The following is an 18,061-nucleotide window of genomic DNA, read 5'->3' as shown; positions in this document are numbered from 1 at the left end:
GATCATTGACATCGCAGTCCCGATTGAGAGGCTGCCCGCCGTCGCGCCTGACGTTGTGTTCTGTTGCACTGGGAAGTTGGGGACGCCAGGATGGTGCGTCCGTTCTCCCAACGTCCATGATTGTTTCTCTGATGCTAGTTTGACAGGAACATGCCCTCGTATGCGCTCGACGCCTTTTGTTCAAACGCATCCCGAGAGTACGGCGCCGTCAACCCGACGCCCTCGGTACACAGACTTCCATCTTCATGCGCAAACGACCACTCACTCTCTTCCGCAGATCAGCATCCTCCGCGCCCTCTACGAGCGCGTCGCCGGCGGGCCTCGTCGCGAAGGACTTGGTCCAGGCCATGGTCTCAGGACCCTTCCTCTCAAGTCTCGTCCAACGTCCCCCACGAAGGCAGCCAGCGGAACTTCATCGCCTACCAAGAGAGCCCGCGGACGAGGCGCTGGACTCCCCGCCGCCGCCGGACGCGGTCGCGGGACCTCACCGAAAAAGGGCGCTTCGAACCTTCGAGCGCGCGCGCAGACGCAGAGCCAGGCAGAGTCGCCGCGGGCGATGGCGATACGCGAGGCGGAGTCGCCGCTGCGCCCGCGGTCGCAGACAGTGACGAACGAGGGCCGGCTGCAAGTCGGCGGCTCGGCGCTGCAGGACACGTCGATGCATGATCCGATGGTTGTGACGAAGCAGCCGCGGCCCACTGCTGCGCCGATGAGACTTGATAGCTCGGACACGACGGCGCAGTTCCGCGCAGAAGAGACCGTGCAGTTCATGCATGCCATGCATTTGCCTCTGGCGTGGGTCGATAGTCTGCCCCTTGGTATCGCGGCGCCGATTCGCGAGGCATTGCGTACTGTGCAGGTGAGTCCTTCGTCCTTCTACGTCATGGAGTCGAGTTCATGAACATCCCCATAGTTGGCTCCTCCCGCGACGTGGTCGCTTGACCTGTGGAACTACGTTGGGCGGAACGATCTTGCCGCCACTGCTGGCGACAACATCAAGCTCCTGCGCTCGGACGGATATCTGACCAGGAAGCAGTTGCTCGTAAGTCCACCCTCCGGTTGACGTTGGTCACATCTCACACTATACTGCGCAGGACGATCGTTATAACCGTCCCTCCATCGGTGACATTGCGCAGGAGGCACGCTCCGCGGGCGCTGGGGATCTACACGACAACAAGACAGAGAACAAGGTCGGTGACTAGACTTTTGCATGATAAAACCAAAGCTCAGCTGATGTGCAGGGCCCTCAAATCACCGGAGTCGAGATCACCAATCGTGAATTCACCGATGTGCGCTTTGGCAGTGATCGTCGCCTCGAGGATGTTGGGCGTATGCTGGCGTCTTCTCTGATACCTACCATCCGGGCGGTCGAGCGACCTGATCTGAGGTAAGAGCTCCTAGCACCATCTCATGTCCCTTCCCTCACCATCTTCTAGTGAGACAGACCAAGTGAAGGAGCAACAGAACCTAGCCATCCGCGTCGCCGAGCGGACGCTCGCTCTTCCCTATGGCCGCGCCCTGTTCACCTTCGCCACACTCGACTCCGTAAATCGCGAGTCGTACCAGATACCCAAGATGGAGTATCTCGTCCGGTTGCATCCGCACAACCTCACCGTCTCACCGGAGCCCGGCATCGTCCTCGACTCCATCGCGTGGGGCGACTTCCACAACGGCGTCGCGGCAGGCTTGCGGATTTCGCCAAAGGCTCGAGGCATCGACTCGTCCTGGATCGCGTTCAACCGGCCGGATGAGCTGACGGCGGAACACGCGGGGTTCCTCTTCGCCCTCGGCTTGACGGGTCATCTGCGCGAGCTACTCACCTGGCATACCTTCGGCTACCTCACGCCGAAGCACGACCTAACGTCCATCGGTGTTCTACTAGGTCTCGCGGCCGCGAATGTTGGGACGAGCGACAGCGCGGTGACAAAGCTCTTGACCGTGCATACCCCTGCACTCTTGCCGACGCCAGGCGTCGACCTGAACGTCTCGCTCATGACGCAGGCTGCCGGCCTCGCTGGAATCGGTGTGTTGTACATGGCCACTCGCAACCGACGCATGGCGGAGGTCTGCTTGAGCCAGATCTCGCGGCACGACCTTGTCCCGCCCGACATCCACAACGAACATCGCGAGGCATACACGTACTCCGCAGCGCTCGCTTTCGGCATGATCATGCTCGGGAAGGGGTCAAACGTCCCTGCTGATATGGCCCTCGTCCAGCGTCTCAATGCACTCATCCACGGTCCGGATCCAGGCATCACGGTAGAAGGCCTGCCGCCGCCTGCTGGATACGACCTCACACTCACGTCGCCGGCTGCAACCATGGCCCTCGGTCTGATGTACCTTCGTACAGGCCGGCGCGATATCGCAGCTATCCTCGCCGTCCCGGAGACAGTGCGGGAGCTTGAACATCTGCAGCCCAGCTTCCTCATACTCCGCACAATTGCCAAGGGCCTCATCCTGTTCGACGACATCCAGCCTTCGGCTGAATGGTTCAATTCGCATCTTCCCCAGCCCGTCAGAGAGGGCATCGAGGCACGCGCGAAGCGCCATGAACCAATTGACGATGCGATTGAGTTGGCGTACTATAACATTATCTCGGGCTGTTGCTTCGCGCTTGCGCTAAAGTACGCGGGCACTGCTCGCGAACCTGCATACAAGATTGTCGTGAAGTATTTCGACGCCTTCACGCGCCTCGTATACTCGCAAGGTGAGTTTCTAGTGGCCAATACGACTATTGTTCGCTCATCGATGGTTTAGGAGGGGGCGCCTTTGAACACCGAATTAAGCGGTCTGCTGTTCGTGATGGACTGAATCTCATCTCCCTTGCACTAGCCATGATCATGGCGGGTACCGGCGAGATCACGACATTGCGACGCCTACGCCTCGCGTATGGGATGCTTCAGCAGTCGATCTATCACCAGGGCTTCAAGTATGGCACACATATGTTCAACCACATGTCCCTCGGCATGCTCTTCCTCGGTCAGGGCAGATTTACGCTGGGCACATCCGACGCCGCCGTCGCTTCCATGGTCGTTGCATTCTTCCCTCGGTTCAACAGCATGTCTTCCGACAACCGAAGCTATCTTCAGGCGCTGCGACATCTCTGGGTGTTGGCTATCGAGCCGCGCTGTCTCGTCGCACGAGATGTGGACACAACCGAGATAGCTTACCTGCCCATCCGGGTGCAGGCCCTGGACAGCAACCGCAGCGTCAGCAACACGACCCTCATTTCACCCACACTGTTCCCCGACGTTGAGAAAATGGTTTCCTTCAGGGTGGACACGCCGCGCTACTGGCCCGTCATGATGGACATCAGACGCGATCGCCGACATCGCGAGAACCTGCTCAAGTCGCAGACGATCTTCGTCAAACGACGGTCAGCCTTCCTCGGCTACCTCGAGGATCCCAAGGGTAGTCGCAGTCTCTTCGTGCGCTCTGGCTCTTCATCCGGTGACGCCGCCGTGCTGGATGTTCCGCAAGCGATTGATATCTTGACGCACCCCGCTGCAGATCTATCCGAGTTTATTACCTCCTTCTCAAACGACGTCCTGTACATTGCGTTTGCCGACCGCTTCTGCGGTGCCGAGAGCGCGGACGACGCCGAGAAGATGTTCCGCACCTATTGCCACGCCGCACTCCTGGACACCCTTCTCCACGAGAAACCGCAGATGCTGCAAGCGCATCTGACCCTCTACCGCTATCGACAGATGGGTTGCGAGAGCTCCTACTTCATTCTTCGCCAGCAGGACCTTCGCGTAACGGCCGACTTCTATGGACGGCTATACGAACGGTGCATGAGCGGCCGCTTCGAGAACAATTATCGCCACCCCCTCCTGCGCGAAGCAGAGGCTACCAGCGCTCTGCTCGCCATCGACCAGCGCCTCGACGTCGTCCGCCGAAAGCCAGCATTCCTTGATGCGCTGCGACACTACGTTCTGGGTCAGCGGGTTCCGCGAGGGCCTGATGTGGCAGCATCCACGAAAGAGCTCGCGTGGTATCTTACCCGCAACCAGGTTCCGGGAACATTGCTCAGTGCACTGTTGAAGAATCTGATGGACGACGCCCTCAGGGACTTTGTTCATCAGGTCCCGACCCAGGACGAGCTACATGCTATGGGTAAGGGAGTGGTGCATATAGCGCAATTAACGGGCATGAGGATGGCGGGAATGGTTGGGACTTCTTGGCCCATGCGAAGCGTGCAGGATGTGATTAATTTGTGGGCTGGCGGCCACGCATAGCATGTTATCGACCGATAGACCGTAGTTTCAAACTGTATAATAGTAGCACTGTACTGAATCTTGAGCACGACTTACGCATTCTGAGAGTGTTTGCGGCCATTGAGACTGTCCTTTGACAAAAATCAACAGATGCGATGCGCGAGCGGTGACCGGTGACCACAAATACAATGCTTGACAGTCAGTGGGTAGATGTAATGTACAGACTACACTGCGTGTGCGAGACGGGAAAAATACATATGAGAGAGGAAAAAGTGTCAGGCGAAATCCATGGTATGCTAATCACTACAGAACCCCGATATCTGCCAAATCTGCGTACATACAATGAATCATATACGGTCGTTTCAATCAAAAGGATTTGGCGTGTTCGCTCGCCTCAACAAATCATTCAGCCCGCGCACCACCGCCCCAGCGCCCTCCTTCACATTCTCCCTATCGCTTTCCACCACCCGAGGGAGGAGCTTCGTGTCGAAGCGATCAGGATGCCAGCGTCGTATGTGCTCCTTGATGCGGTCCCTGTGGGAGCGTCCCTTGTCCTTGTCCTTCTCAGGATAGTACGGGGAGAGGATATAGGCGTCGACTGCGTTCGTCGTAATGTCCTCTGGGGTCGACGGTTGCTTGATCAGCGGCCAAGGGAAGGAGATCCACGTAAGACGCTCCGCCTTCTGCAGCGTCTGCCACATCTCCTCGTGACGAGCGAAGAGGCGCTGGACGTCGTCCTTGGTGAGCATTCGAGAGTCCTTCGCTTGTTCCCGTACAAAGCGCTCGCGCTCGAGTCGTTCTTGCTCGCGTCGGAATTGCTCCTGCTGACGACGTGCATACTCCTCTTGGCGTCGTACCCACTCGTCTTCATCCATAGGAGATGCGCCCGTTGGAGTGCGTCCCGTGGCAGGAGACGTGCGTGGTGTTGAGGTGGATGTGGTCCGGGCGGAGGTGGAAGGTTTCGGGGTACGGCCGGCGCCCCAGCTAGACGACGCGGCGCTGGTAGCCGAAGAAGCGCTTGATGAGGAGAACCGAGAGCTGCTCCAACTGCTCTCGGTTGTAGTACTGTCAGCCCGCGATCGCTGTTGATCTGCCCGACGTCGCTGCTCGATCTCGGCTTGGCGTAGGCGCTCCTGCTCCTGCTGTCGCTGGAAAGCCTCGGCGCGACGCTTTGTCTCTTCCTCTTCCCGTCGCCGCCGATCGTCGGATCTCCTGCGCTCTTCGTCTCTATGGCGCTCTTCCTTCCTCCGCTCGTCGCGTTCGCGCTGTAACCGCTCCTCCTCCGCTCGACGGACCTCTTCCTCCTGCAAGCGCGCGGCCTCTAGTTCATCTCGGCGAATCTGCTCTTGCCTTTCGCGTTCCTCCTTCTCCCTCTCTGCCCTCTCCTGCTGTTCGCGCTCTCGCTCCTGGCGTTCCTTTTCCTCCTGTTCCGCCCTCTCCCGCTCTGCTTTCTCCCTGTCCTCCTTCTCCCGTGCCTCCCGTGCCTCCCGTGCCACCCGCTCCTTTTCCTCCCGGGCCCTCCTTTCCTCCTCCTTGCGTTTGCGTTCCCTAGACTTCTTGTCTTCCTCCTTCCGTCTGCGCGTCTCCTCCCTCTCCTTCTCCCTCTCCAACTTTTCCTCGCGCTCTTTGCGTTCTTCCTCCTCCCTATGGCGCTGCTCCTCCTTCCGCCGAATCTCTTCTTCCCGTCGGTGCAGCTCTTCTTCCCGAAGCCTAAGCTCCTCCTCCTTACGCTGCATAGCCTCGCTCATAGCCTTCTGCGCTTCCGCAGCTATCTGCTGACGCAGGTCCTCCTGCATGCGCGCAAGGTCTGCTTGAAGGCGCTGGCGTGCATCGTCTTCTACACGTCGCGTGATCTCCTCGGCTTCCTCCCGTCGGCGACGGGCCTCTTCCTCCTCTTGACGCTGACGCTCCAGGGCGCGCTCCTCCTCCTCGCGCTGACGCTGCGCCTCCGCCTCCTGAGCGCGCTGTTCAGCCAAGCGTGCGGCCTCTGCTTCGGCGGCGATTCGCTCGTCCTCCTCGCGTTTGAGCCGTTCCTCTTCCTCGCGCTGGAGTCGTTCCTGTTCGCGCTTCGCCGCTTCTGCTTCGAGCCTTGCCTTCTCCTCTGCATCCCTCTTCGCTTTCTCCTCCCTCTTCTTCTGCTTAGCGCTCTTCTTTGCCTGCTTGGACTCCTCCAGCGCGCGCTTCCTCTCTTCCTCCTCCTGCTTGCGGCGCTCCTCGGCAGCTCGCAGCTTCTCCTCGCGCTCAGCTTTCTCCCGTGCAAGGCGAGCCTCACGCTCAGCTTTCTCTTGCGCGAGACGCGCCTCGCGCTCCGCGCGTGCACGATGCTCCTCCTCTAAGCGCGCGCGCCGCTCCTCTTCTTCGCGGGCCTGCCGTTCCTCCTCCTCGCGAGCCAGGCGCTCTTCCTCCTCGCGAGCCAGGCGTTCTTCTTCCTCCCGAGCGAGTCGTTCTGCCTCCTGAGCGCGTCGTTCCTCGTCTTCGCGGATACGCTGCTCTTCCGCTTCACGAGCGCGCTGCTCCGCCTCTTCGCGGTCGCGCCTCTCGGCCTCCTCGCGCGCGCGCTGGGCGGCCTTCTCCTGTTCGCGTCGCTGATCTTCGTCCCGTTTGCGCTGCTCCTCCGCTTGTCGCAACCGCGTCTCGTCCCGCCGAGCTTGCTCCTTCGCTCTCTGGTTCCCGATGACGTTCATGGACCGACTGAACGCATCGACTTCATTCGTGCGCGCGCGTGCTGGGACGTCCCGATAGCTCTCAGTGCGCGTCAGGATGCCCGGCCTGCGCTGGGTGCCCTGTCGTAGCTGATCGGATCGTCCCGAAGTCGATGGAATTGCTGTCAGGTCAGGGTCGGATCCCGATTCTTCCTTGGTGGCGGACGTCTGCCTGCGTGATGTAGGCGGCACATTCCATCTGTTCGAGGGCTCAACGCGCGTCGCATCCTTCTGGGGCATACTCGGAACCCACATCTTATACTCCTTCGGTGGCGTGGGCAGGGCTTCGGTCGGAGGGGCGAATGGATTACCGCGCACAGTGGAGAACGCATCGGCCGGGTCGTCTTGCATGGCAAACGGGAGCGCTTCGTCTTCGTCGAAGCCGTCTTCGCTTTCGGTTTCGCTACCAGTCGTCTGCTCATCGTCGTCATCGTCATCATGACTCTCAGCCTCCTCGTCCGTGCCAGACTCCTCCGCCTCCTCGTCATCGGAGACGGGTCGCGATCGTGGTGGTACAGGTATTGGCTGACTACCCGTGCTCGTATGTGAAGTCGTCGACGATGGGCTACCAGCGATGTCGTAGGGCCGGCGATCGTACCCCCGCCGACCTGGAGTCTCGTGTCTGCGCCTGCCCACCGGGCCATACGCCGGCCTGCTCTGGCTATCGTATGCACGTCCAGCTGGCATCTCCTGCGAGCGCTTTCCTGAGATCCCGTACGCAGGCCGAGAGGGAGAGTCGAATGTACGTTGCCCGGGAGTCTCGTAAGGCATGGAAGGAGCACCGCTGGCGTAAGTTGGGCGCATCGGCGTATTCGAGGAGTCCATTGAGACACGATTTGAGCGTATCGGCACACCTCTACGTTCGGGAGCTGGCGAAGGCGCAGGTGCTACCGATGGACCGCCTCTCTCGCCCAACAATGGGGCCCTTGGCTCTCCTGAACGAGTGGACCCCATATCGCCAGAGTACGAAGCGCCTCGCACATTCGTCGGCCTTTTGGGACCGTTGCCCAGAGGTGTCGATGGCGGGCGGCCTTGCGAAAGGAACGATTGGGGCTGGTCCGAAGCGAGCAGAGGTCGTTCGACGGGTCCGAACGGTATTGACGGCGGCTTGTCAAAGGAGAACAACGACTGGGTCCGCTCCGACTTCGGTCTTCCCTTGGAGAGCAACGACGGCCTATCTGCGCTCAAGACAGCCTGAGGCTTCTCCGCCGTGACCGAGAACTCGTTGATCTCCATCGGCGCTACGCCTGCCTTAGCAGGCTGAAAGCCTGGGATGAAGAAAAAAATCATTGAGAACACGCGTAATGGAATCAGTAACAGTAGAATACGCACCCGTGATCCTACTCTTGCTCTGCGACGACCGCTGAGGGGACGGAGACTTGCGACCGGGTTCACGGGAAGGTGATTTACGACTTGACGACGTCCTCGACTTCGTAGCAACAGACGGAGACACCTTCTCTTGCCCATAGGTCGAGTACGTCCTTGAACGTGCATTCGAGGAGAACTCCGTGGAAGTAGACGCCCGAGGCTGTGCTAAGGGGATGTCAATGAATGCGACGAGGACGAAGGAAGGCATGCGCACAAGGCTGCGCCGAAGTTGATGCGCGAGGAGGCGTGTTCAGGGAGGATGGGCTGGCCTTGGATGGGCTTTGACTGAGGATGGACTTGTTGGAGGAGGGTGACTGGCTGCCTGGCATCCAATCTCGCGATCCATTCTTCATGGGGCGGGTGCGATGATCTTCGAAGGAGGAGGAAATGGGGGAACCCTTGGCAAAGGAACTAGGCTGGGTTGGAGACTCTGAAAACCTGCATCAATTAACCATCGCGGATGCACAAGTGATGACACGCACCAGCGATGTCCGGGTTACGGTAGCCCGACGAGTACCTACCCTGCCTCGCAGGTTGAGGCGAGTCTGTGTTGGCAGAGCGTAGCGCCCCACTACTCGTCCGATCGCGCAGTGACGACGCGTCCCTAAGCTGGCTGGAGCTCGTGCGCTCGCGTACATTGCGAGGCGACTCCATCTCCCTGCGACGCGCTCGCGAGTCCTCGGTGCCCCACACGACATCGTTCTCTGGGATTGAGGGTGTTGTCGGTAGGCGCTGTGACGTCGAGCCCACCGAGCCGACGGAGCGCACGCTCGCCGTGCTTCCCCGCCGCTGCGGCGTCCGGTTTTGGCGCGCGTCTTCGTCGGGCGTGACGGATGGGCGCCAGATCTCGGGGATGGGTTTGGACGCGGTGAGGGAGGACCTGCGCTCCGTGTACGATCGCGATGGGCCCTCATCTAGGGCATCGGGCGTGCGGACCTGGCTGAGCGTGCGCGATCGACCAGTTGATGGCGGGACGGCAATGGACGGCGTGCCTCCCGCGACGGCGCTGGCGGCTGCGGTGTCGGGAGGAGGGGGAGGGGGAGGGGATTGAGGAGAACCCCGCTGTGGCGCCTGTCCTTCGGATTCTTGCTTGACCTTATCCCAGATCGCCTGCTGCTCGCTCAGCAACCAGGCCGGGGGAGCAGACGTGCCCGACGACCACCTGCGCGCCTCCCTCTCGTGCTGCAGCTCGGCCTGAAAGGACTCCTCCGCAAGGTGGTTGAGCTCATCCATGGTACTTCTGTACGTTTTCAGATGCTCTTCTGCGTTGGCGGGGTCCTCCGCGAGGCTCTTGTCGCGCTCCTGGTGCGCATTCGTCACCATCTCCTTGAGGTTCTCATGAATGCGTCGACGTAGACTCTCCTTGAAAGCTTCATCGGGTTCCCACTCGACAGATGGATTGGGGTTGTGTCGCCTAGATATCGAGCCGGACGCGGTGGAAGTGACGGGAGATGAGGAGACAGATGGCGGTACATGAGAAGCCACGTAGGACATTTACAGCAGTGTCGGATGGGCGAAATTTCTCGAGACCGTCTCGAGAAAGGTAGAATAGGTTGCTGGAGGCGACGTGTTGGATAGTAGATTGGCGCGTCCGCATGCGATGAGATGTAATATGATGCCTCGTGTCGTGAACACGCCTTTTCAAGAAATCCACATGGTGAAGTCCAACTCTCGGCTCCTCGACTCAGTTGCTCATTTACAGCCGACAATGGCTGTACTATACATACTCGGGGCTCCATGATGCGAGAGTGAACACCCGCTATCGTTCACGTTCACTGATTGACCACCGATGCGCGATGGCCAAACACCGGGCCCACAACCTGCCTTACTGGGCGGTCGCATAGCGCAAGCACCTGCAGACGGTACCTTGCCTCTCACGAGTGCGTCAGAAGTCTCCTACGAGTATATTGCGACATTGTGTGGGCAGAAAAAGAGATCTCCAGCAAGAGATGCTAAGACGCAGCTAGCAGAGTTTTGTACGTGCACGGGCAACCCGACCCTCATTCAAGTGTTCTCGTGCAGAACCACCTGTGCTGTTGGCAGATAAGAATCAAACTCTCGTAGTACTTACAGAGCCGTCAAAATGAGTGCATAGCATCCCGAGGTTATTGACCGATCGACGAAGGTTGTTGAGGTCAACTGCGATGATTGAATCTGGTCATTCAGTTCGGGGCTCTAGAGCAGTCACTGAGCGCTGAAGTCGTGGAGTTACCTGCGGTAGTCCCTCCTCACGAGCGCTGTCGTCCTCGCAAGACAAGAATTGGATTTCTTCGCTCAACGTAAAGCTCGGACGACTGCGAAGGCTACACCGTCGAATGAACGCCAGGACCTTCGGGAGTTCGCTGATGGTCTGCGGCTGTTGAAGTCGAAACAGCAATTTAAAAAAGCAAAGCAGTGTAGAGGAGCGTGCCTAAGATCACAATCGCATGAGGATCCACAGCAGTAGCCTGTCCATCCTGTATGAGTCCTGAAAATGGCGGTCGCCGAACCTACGTCGCTTTTGGATTCACATGCTAGCTAGCAAGTGACTTAGGCGCCAGTTAGCGTCAAGTGCCGCAGAATCGTCAAAGACAGCGTCGTTCTCTGGTGAAAAGCTTCGAAGCTTCATCGGAATGCAATTGCGGCCTTGAAGTGAGGAAGTTCGTAGTCTCGAAAGAAAACAGGTCTTCTAGTGCAGCGTCAAGTCCGAGCTTTGGACAATCGCGCAGCGGCTTCCCTAGCCTGATTTTTGGGTGTATTCGTGCGAATATGACTGCGGATTGGGTCAACGAAGTGGCAAGAAGCAAGAGTACGGCGCCGCAGGTGAAGGAGGAGTATCCCACGGTTGTTTATCCATTCACGTGAGTGTACACCACTGGTACAAGCAACCACCAACACACTCGCGCCACCACCGAACGCCTCCTGCTCTCTACTCGTCGGCTATCATCCTCCCCAATCGGCCATTTGAGTATGTTACGCAGGCCAACGCGCCGCATAAATATTCGTATTTGCTACATACATGGTCATCAGATAAAGCAGCAGAGGAGGTAACGGAATCCTAGGAGGTAAGCGCTCAAGTACAACGGGGGAGGTAAGTAAATATCAGGAGCACAACACACACAAGACACGGGCAACATGTAATTAGTGACTGTAGATTACGGATGATAGATGAGCATTGCGAGGACGGTGAGAGGACAGTAGTACAGCGCGCGCGACGAGAGGGAATGCCACTGCATACACAGCGGATACACTGTGTGGGCAGATGACAATGCACTCGCCGCGTGCGCGCTCCAAGAGGATAGATAGGTGGATGGGTGATGAAGATAGGCTCCAAAAGTACTGTTCCAAAAATTCCGCCAGAGGGGAGGAAACAAGTAACCGGGGGTCGTCCAGCGCAAAAGGGATGGGTTCTGTCCAGCCGGGATGTCCTGGTCCTTAACATATATATCCAGCAAAAAGCCGTCTAGCGGTGGACGTGCAGCCGCATCGTCATCGTCTTATTTATCTGGTCGACGGCGTCAGTCTATGTCTCGAAATCCCGGCAAAACATATACTCACATATTCAGCCTCTCCATAGTCGCCGGCAAGCTCTCGAGCGTCGCCGCATGCGCTGCCTCCTGACTGGCCGCCCGCACCCGCTCGCGGCTCTGCGACCGTTGCCACCCAATGGCCTCAGGGCCAAACGGGTTGAACATCGAGCGACTCTCCTTCCGATCCAAGCGCCAAATGCTCCCCAACCCCTCCGTCGACACCTTGCCCCTGGGCCTATGCCTCGACGACGACCGCGACGAGCCCGCAGACTCCATCTGTTCCTCAAACGGTAGCTCCGCGGACGAGGACGTCGACGACGGCGAAAGGCTCGGCGACGGCTGGACCATGTCCTGAAGGAACGATGGCAACAGCGGCACAGACGCGGACTCCGGGATCGGCATGAACGGCGTGGGCGACTGCATGAAGGACGGCGTCGTCGGCTGCTTGAAGGTGGTCGCGGCCTGCATATACGACGGCGTCGGCGGCTGCATGTACGCCTCCTGCATCGCCAGGAACGACGGCGAGCCCTGCCTCGAGATACCCGCGTGTCCCGCGGTCATGGCGCCGTGCCCAACAGCATACCCGGACGGCAACGTCGCTGCGTGCTTCGGCATCGGGGGAACAGGCCCGGGGCCCATAGCGCCGTACGAGCCGAGGTCAAAGTGCGACTTCGAGCGGTGCACCGCGCCGCGGCCCTGCGGCAGCGGAGGCGATACCGAGCTCATGAACGGACGGCGCGCCTGGGGAGGCGTCATCGACTGCGAGCGCACGCTAAGGGGCATGGGCTGCTGCTGCTGCTGGGGCATGGTGTTGTGCTGTTGCATGGGAAAGGCCTGCGCCGAAGGCGAGAAGGCGCTCGATTGCGGCGAGAGGCCATTGGCGGATGACGGCTGGCTGTTCGTCTGCGTAAGGACGTTTGTCAACAGCGCGATGCGCTCGGCCTGAACAGCAGCGGAGATCGAGTCGCCATTGCCTTCTGCGTCTGCAAAGCGGTTTAGGCGCATTCACGACAAAGGATGTCCGAGCACGTACAAGGCAAGCAGGTCTGGCAAACTTTCCTCCTTCTCCAGTTGAGGTAGTTGCACTTTTTGCAGATCCAATCGCCAGGTTGCTACAAGAGAAATCAGATGAACGTCCACGCAAAATCCCGGCGGAACACATACATGTGTGATCGGTCCCCGATTCCCCGTGTTCAGAATAGGAGGCTGCTGCACAGTGTGTTGAACATACTTTCCAACGCGAGTGAAAACCCGATCCACTCACCGGCACCCCCGACAGATGGCTCGGGCGAATCTGCCCCTGCTCCGGGAACGGCTCGTTATCTGGCCAGAACATGAAGCATGGCGACAGCGGGTCACTCGAAATATTTTTGACGCTCCCGCCGACCGCGAACGAGCGACCCGACGGCGTCAGCAGCGGGTGATTCGGCTTGTTCTGCGGCTGCGAAGGCTGGTGTTGCGGCATAGGCGAGTTGCCGGCGAAGGCGGACGCGTGCTGCTGCTGCTGGGCGGAGAAGGACGCGGCGAAGCGGGGCGAGGGGACGGGGCGCGCCGACATGAAGTGACCCTGAGTCGGGGACGGTGCCAGACCGTTCCCAACCCGAGGGGTACCACAGCCAATGCACGCGACGTTGCGACTGTGAGGGGCATGCATGAGTAAGAATGGACGATCGAGGGGACGAGTATTAGGGAGGTGAATTATAGAGGTGGACTATAGTCCAAAGATCACAGAAAAGACAGCAGGAGGTAGTGATGTTGTCGGCCGATGATAGTAAAAGGAGAAGAAAGCAGAAAGATCTTGTCAAAGGCAGAGTCTCGGACAAAGGTCTTGCCTCCGTGCCCCGAAAAGCTCGGAAGCGGAAAGAAAAACCGTGTTACATGCTCAAAGGCGTGACAGGGTTGAAAAAAAGGTGTGACACAGCAACCAAATCCGTGCCACAACGCCTCAAAACGTGCCACGAGAACGGAAAGCCAAAAGTGAGACAAAGAAGCCGGCACTCACCCAAAGTTGTGTGCCCCGCATTTTGCTGCGCTGCATCTGGAGAAGGGCGTGGTCAGCATTGCTCCCTTGCTTGCTTCCTGAGACATTCGAGGAGCGACATGGGGATGCTCAACGAGCAGCATGGAGATACCCGCGACGCACAGATCCCAACCAAGTCCAACACCCCGGAGCCGGCATTCAGTACGATCGATCACCCCAGAATGGAACGCGATGTCATGGAAGTACGCCAGCCATAAGCACAAAGGCCTCGGAGGGTCGGACTCGTCGCCCCTGCACGTTCTGGGGCGCGTACCAGATATGATCATGACGCGTCAAAGGGCCTCCGCTAGAGTTCCGCCAGCGAGACTGAGCGCATAGCAAGCGCGCCCGACGCTCAAACAAAACGCCGAAATAACACTCAAAGAAACCACTCTACTCACATCCAGTCGCCCAGCCTGAAGCTGGTCCGCGGGTTCGGCGGGTTGCTCGAGATTGCGTACGACTGCGCAGGGTCGTTCGCGGGCGCGTAGTTGTCGCGTTGCGACGTGTGTTGCGCTGAGTCGCGCTGAGCGTACTGCTCGCGCTGGCCGGCAAATTGCGCCAACTCGCGTTGGGACGCGTACGCCTGGATCGGCTCACGTTGCGCTGCGACGGCGGTATTGAGGACGAGGCCCGGGCGCTGGCCCTGTGAGGCGTGGGCCGAGTGGTCGGCGTAAGACGAGGGCGCGCGATCAGCGTAGGACTGCCCGTTATTTGCGTAGGTCGAGGACGGCGCATGCGTCGAGTACGTCGTCTGGCCTTGCGCGCCGAACGACGCGCCGTACGGCGACGGCGGCACGGACATAGTCGGGGGCGTCTGAAAGAGGATAGATGAGCACGCTGCATTGTATAAATGAACAGACACGTGAATAACGACGACGAGCGCCGGTGCGCGGGACGCCGCGCGCGCCCAAGACCGAAGTCGTGTACGTGCCACGGCCTAGGCGCCTATACGTCCGCAACGAGGGTACCTTCATGTCCGCCCATGGTCACGACGCATCTCTCGTTCGCGCTCGTCAAGCCCAACGCGCCCTCTTGTCTCCAATGCGCCCCCGTCTTCCCCACCAAGGCGAGAAACCGCCTTTCTACAAGCGAAGGACCACCGTTCCCCCAAAAGCAAAGAAAAAGAGAAACCCAAAAAATAAGCGCCCAAACACTCACCATCCCAACCTCCACCCGCCTCAACTTGCTGAACGGCTCCAGATCGCCCTCCAGCGCGGGGAAGACTGCAATATGGGACGGCGCGGCGGCGAGGAGCGCACGAGCCTGGGGGAGAGGGGTGTCAGTCAGTAGGCCGTCGTACGCGCAAGGTAGGAAAAGCGCGCAGAGAAAACGCGGGTAGTGAGGAAGTAAAGGTAGAGAAAGGAAAAGGTAAAGGAAAAGGGAAAGGCAAAGGAGGAGGAAGAAATATAGCAAAACCGCCAATGCAGGGCCACGAATCGGACAGAACGAATGATCAATATCCGATCGACCGCGCGTATCACTAAGAAATTGGCGCATCACCGAGGACGATGAACTCCGGTATCGCGAGACGATGAACTCCGGTGTCGCGAAGAGCACCCTCCGTTATCAACCGACGGTAAGCATCTCTCTCCCCACAAGTCAGCGTATCATCTCTTTCCCCAGGCCTGCGTATCACGCCCCTTGCCTGCGTATCACGCCCCCCGCCTGACTGAAAAGATCACGCCTTCACCCTCTCGCGCACTGCCTCCGAGCATCACCCCCTCGGGCCGCCGCACGTCAGCAATGCGCGTCGCCCTTGCGCGTCAGCGACGCGCATCGTCCGTACGCGTCAACGACGTGCATCGTCCCTGCACGTCAACGACGCGCATCGTCCCTACATGTCAACAATGCGCACTGCCCCCCGGTACCCCGGAACGATCGCCTTCATGCGTTCCTGGCGACATCGCAGGAATTATGCGGGGCGCAGGGATCGAGGAACGTGAGACCAGGATGTAGAAGTGAAGGGACGCGGTCGCCAGACAACAACGCGGACAAGCGCCCAGGAAGCTCGACGACGAAGAGCGAAGAAGACAAAACACAATAAAAGAAAACAGAAAATCGCCAAAATCACAAATAACGAGCCAAGAACTCACCTCCTCATGCGTCCTGAACACCGCCCAGACAGAACCATCCTTGGTCCCCTCATGCGTCCACACCGACTGCGGCCTCGGCGCCAGCTCGCCCAGCCCCGACAAGCCCGCGAGCGCGCTGACCTGCATGCGTGGTTACCGTCAGCGTGCGTTCGATTACGAGGGTGAATGGTATTACGAGAGGAGTGAACGAAGAGCATGAGGAAAATGTATCAAGGACGCGAGGGAAATGAACGCATGAATCAAGCCGGGTGCAGTGGTAGGTAGGACGGCGCGGGACATGAACACGGCGCGAGACATGATATGAACACGGCGCGGGACATGAGCACAACATCGCGTCTGGTTACGTGGGACGATGAATGGCAGAGCGCACAAATGATGAATGGGAGGGCGCGAGAGATTATGTGAAGGGGATTTAGAGTGGCCCGCAACGCCCGCGATGCTCGATCCTTACACAGGGACTGATAGACTCACCCTCACTACGCGCGACCTAGTCGCGAGGAACGCCTCCACCGCACTCCTAGAATCCAAGGGCCCAAGTGAACTCCTAGAGTCCAAGACCCCCAGGGAAGAAGACGAGGAGGATGTCGACGTCGGAGAGTGTTCCGAGATCGAGTGCTTCGGCGCAGTCGCGGTGTTCAAGCGGGGAGGTTGGGCAGTGGAAGACGGCTCCCGATGCATAGGCCTCGGCGAGAACGTGTCGATTACGGTCGGCTCGTCCGCGTCCTCTTCGTAGACGGTGTGCGCGAATGTCGACGCGGGGGACTGAGCGAACGCTGACGCGGGGGTTTGGTTGAAGGTCGACGCATCGCCGCAGAAATCACGCGCGGGAGACTGCGCGAACGGCGCACGCATATCCCGCCCACGCATCGCCATCGCGAGACGCTCGAGGCGGCCCACGACTTCGTCGAGGTTGTGCGGGTCGGCGGTAGCGTCTTGGACGTGCGCGTCGACGGAGGCGTCGTGGAAGTGCGCGTCAATGGGCTGGCGGTACGCGTCGGTGGGCTGGCGGTGCGCGTCCGTTGTGGAGGGTAGAGACGCGGTCGCGGAGGCAGGCGCCCTGGTCGCGGTCGCGGAGGCAGGCGCCCTAGTCGCGGTGGTGGGCGCGGGTGCCATGGATGTGATGATGGGAGGAGGAGAGGAAGGTGACGGGTGGGGAAAGACGCGGGTAATGAGAATGCTCAACGAACCACGAAGGATGAGGAACGTGACGGGAGGAGGAACGTGATGAGAGGAGGAAGAAGAGGAGGGGAAACACCCGGGTCGCGAGGAGGCGTTATGAAGGCCGGCGTTTAGAGCTTAGAACAGGGACACTGATGGGAGACTCTCCCAAACAACGTCGATGACAGGCTTTCCCAGATGACAGGCTTTCCCAGACGTCGATTAGGCGCCTAGAAGATTCAATGAGCGATCAGGATCTCACATGCCGATATGAAGCGAGCCTACCCTGGAGCGGCAATTGGCTTACTTGCAGCGGAAATAAGCCTGCGTTTGGCGGGATTCGGGCTGCTGAAACGCGCTGGGTTTACTTCGCGTCTTGCCACTCTTGTGAGTGACCGGCGCTAGTGCGGGACAAGGCGAGCGAGGACGTACAAGCTCAGGACAGGTGCACGAGCGAGGGGATCGGCCGGGACAGGGAAGATCGCTGGTGTCAGTGTGATCTGCACCGTTGCTGTCGAATCCCTCGGGCGGCGCGTGTCGGGGGGCGTCGAAACGTTTTGAGTGCAGCACAGAAGATCTCTGGATCTGGTCAAGCGCGTTCTCGGTGCCCCTGGCGTGCGCTTGTCGCGTCGAATAAGGCTGCGCTAGCGGCGCGCGGGAGGAAGGCGTGCGGATGGTAGTCGCGGACAAGGACCGACAGCGCCAGCTTTGCAAATGGGCGCGGTTATGTAGAACGGTCTGCGCGCGCCGGAGGCGCAGCCCGAACCGGATGGAAGGAATGAAAAAAAAAGAGCAGGACAAACGAGTCAGAGTCAGCGCGTCGTAATCGGCAGATCATCACCATCCATCATCCGCTCGTCAGCCCAAGGCCCCGAGCGTGCACGCTTTCACTGAGGTCGGATTATCTTTCCTGCCGCGCCCTGCAGGCCCCGAGAAACATCGCCTTGGGCGGGCAAGGACGCGGCGACACCGAGCGCGCCGGTCCGTAAAT

The 18,061-nt window shown here is 59.5% G+C and overlaps 6 protein-coding genes across 6 annotated transcripts; 1 reads left to right on the top strand and 5 right to left on the bottom strand.

Annotated features, from left to right (window-relative positions):
- Positions 1-15: 15 nt before the first annotated feature.
- On the top strand, positions 16-4,409 carry SCHCODRAFT_02071681 (uncharacterized protein). Its single transcript, XM_050341684.1, has 9 exons — positions 16-93; positions 147-225; positions 278-859; positions 914-1,042; positions 1,095-1,190; positions 1,242-1,387; positions 1,437-2,707; positions 2,758-3,411; positions 3,511-4,409. Exons 2-9 carry the CDS (start codon positions 151-153, stop codon positions 4,236-4,238), a joined length of 3,681 nt encoding a protein of 1,226 aa, XP_050198199.1. The 5' UTR covers positions 16-93; positions 147-150; the 3' UTR covers positions 4,239-4,409.
- Positions 4,410-4,579: 170 nt separating this feature from the next.
- Positions 4,580-4,918, bottom strand: SCHCODRAFT_02514875 (uncharacterized protein; the record flags this gene model as incomplete). Its single annotated transcript, XM_003028024.1, has 1 exon — positions 4,580-4,918. One exon carries the CDS (start codon positions 4,916-4,918, stop codon positions 4,580-4,582), a length of 339 nt encoding a protein of 112 aa, XP_003028070.1.
- A 424-nt stretch (positions 4,919-5,342) lies between these two features.
- On the bottom strand, positions 5,343-9,376 carry SCHCODRAFT_02071722 (uncharacterized protein). The gene is made up of 6 exons (XM_050341685.1): positions 8,809-9,376; positions 8,502-8,703; positions 8,252-8,452; positions 7,173-8,187; positions 5,886-7,118; positions 5,343-5,812 (listed from the first exon to the last, which is right to left on the bottom strand). Exons 1-6 carry the CDS (start codon positions 9,199-9,201, stop codon positions 5,539-5,541), a joined length of 3,318 nt encoding a protein of 1,105 aa, XP_050198198.1. The 5' UTR covers positions 9,202-9,376; the 3' UTR covers positions 5,343-5,538.
- Positions 9,377-11,104: 1,728 nt separating this feature from the next.
- On the bottom strand, positions 11,105-11,762 carry SCHCODRAFT_02713745 (uncharacterized protein). Its single transcript, XM_050347052.1, has one exon. It carries the CDS (start codon positions 11,706-11,708, stop codon positions 11,340-11,342), a length of 369 nt encoding a protein of 122 aa, XP_050198197.1. The 5' UTR covers positions 11,709-11,762; the 3' UTR covers positions 11,105-11,339.
- On the bottom strand, positions 11,737-17,171 carry SCHCODRAFT_01240411 (uncharacterized protein). The gene is made up of 10 exons (XM_050341305.1): positions 16,384-17,171; positions 15,913-16,032; positions 14,978-15,082; positions 14,218-14,633; positions 13,799-13,834; positions 13,061-13,433; positions 12,961-13,002; positions 12,830-12,908; positions 11,825-12,779; positions 11,737-11,771 (listed from the first exon to the last, which is right to left on the bottom strand). The coding sequence occupies exons 1-10, from the start codon at positions 17,023-17,025 to the stop codon at positions 11,768-11,770; spliced, it is 2,772 nt and encodes a 923-aa protein (XP_050198196.1). The 5' UTR covers positions 17,026-17,171; the 3' UTR covers positions 11,737-11,767.
- SCHCODRAFT_01240410 (uncharacterized protein) lies at positions 17,172-18,024 on the bottom strand. Its single transcript, XM_050341304.1, has 4 exons — positions 17,912-18,024; positions 17,503-17,808; positions 17,356-17,445; positions 17,172-17,300 (listed from the first exon to the last, which is right to left on the bottom strand). The coding sequence occupies exons 1-3, from the start codon at positions 17,912-17,914 to the stop codon at positions 17,374-17,376; spliced, it is 381 nt and encodes a 126-aa protein (XP_050198195.1). The 5' UTR covers positions 17,915-18,024; the 3' UTR covers positions 17,172-17,300; positions 17,356-17,373.
- Between the last annotated feature and the right edge of the window lie 37 nt (positions 18,025-18,061).

This window comes from Schizophyllum commune (assembly GCF_000143185.2).
Source record: "Schizophyllum commune H4-8 unplaced genomic scaffold SCHCOscaffold_11, whole genome shotgun sequence".
Classification (NCBI taxonomy): Eukaryota; Fungi; Basidiomycota; class Agaricomycetes; order Agaricales; family Schizophyllaceae; genus Schizophyllum; species Schizophyllum commune.
This window is presented reverse-complemented; position numbering and strand designations above follow the sequence as displayed.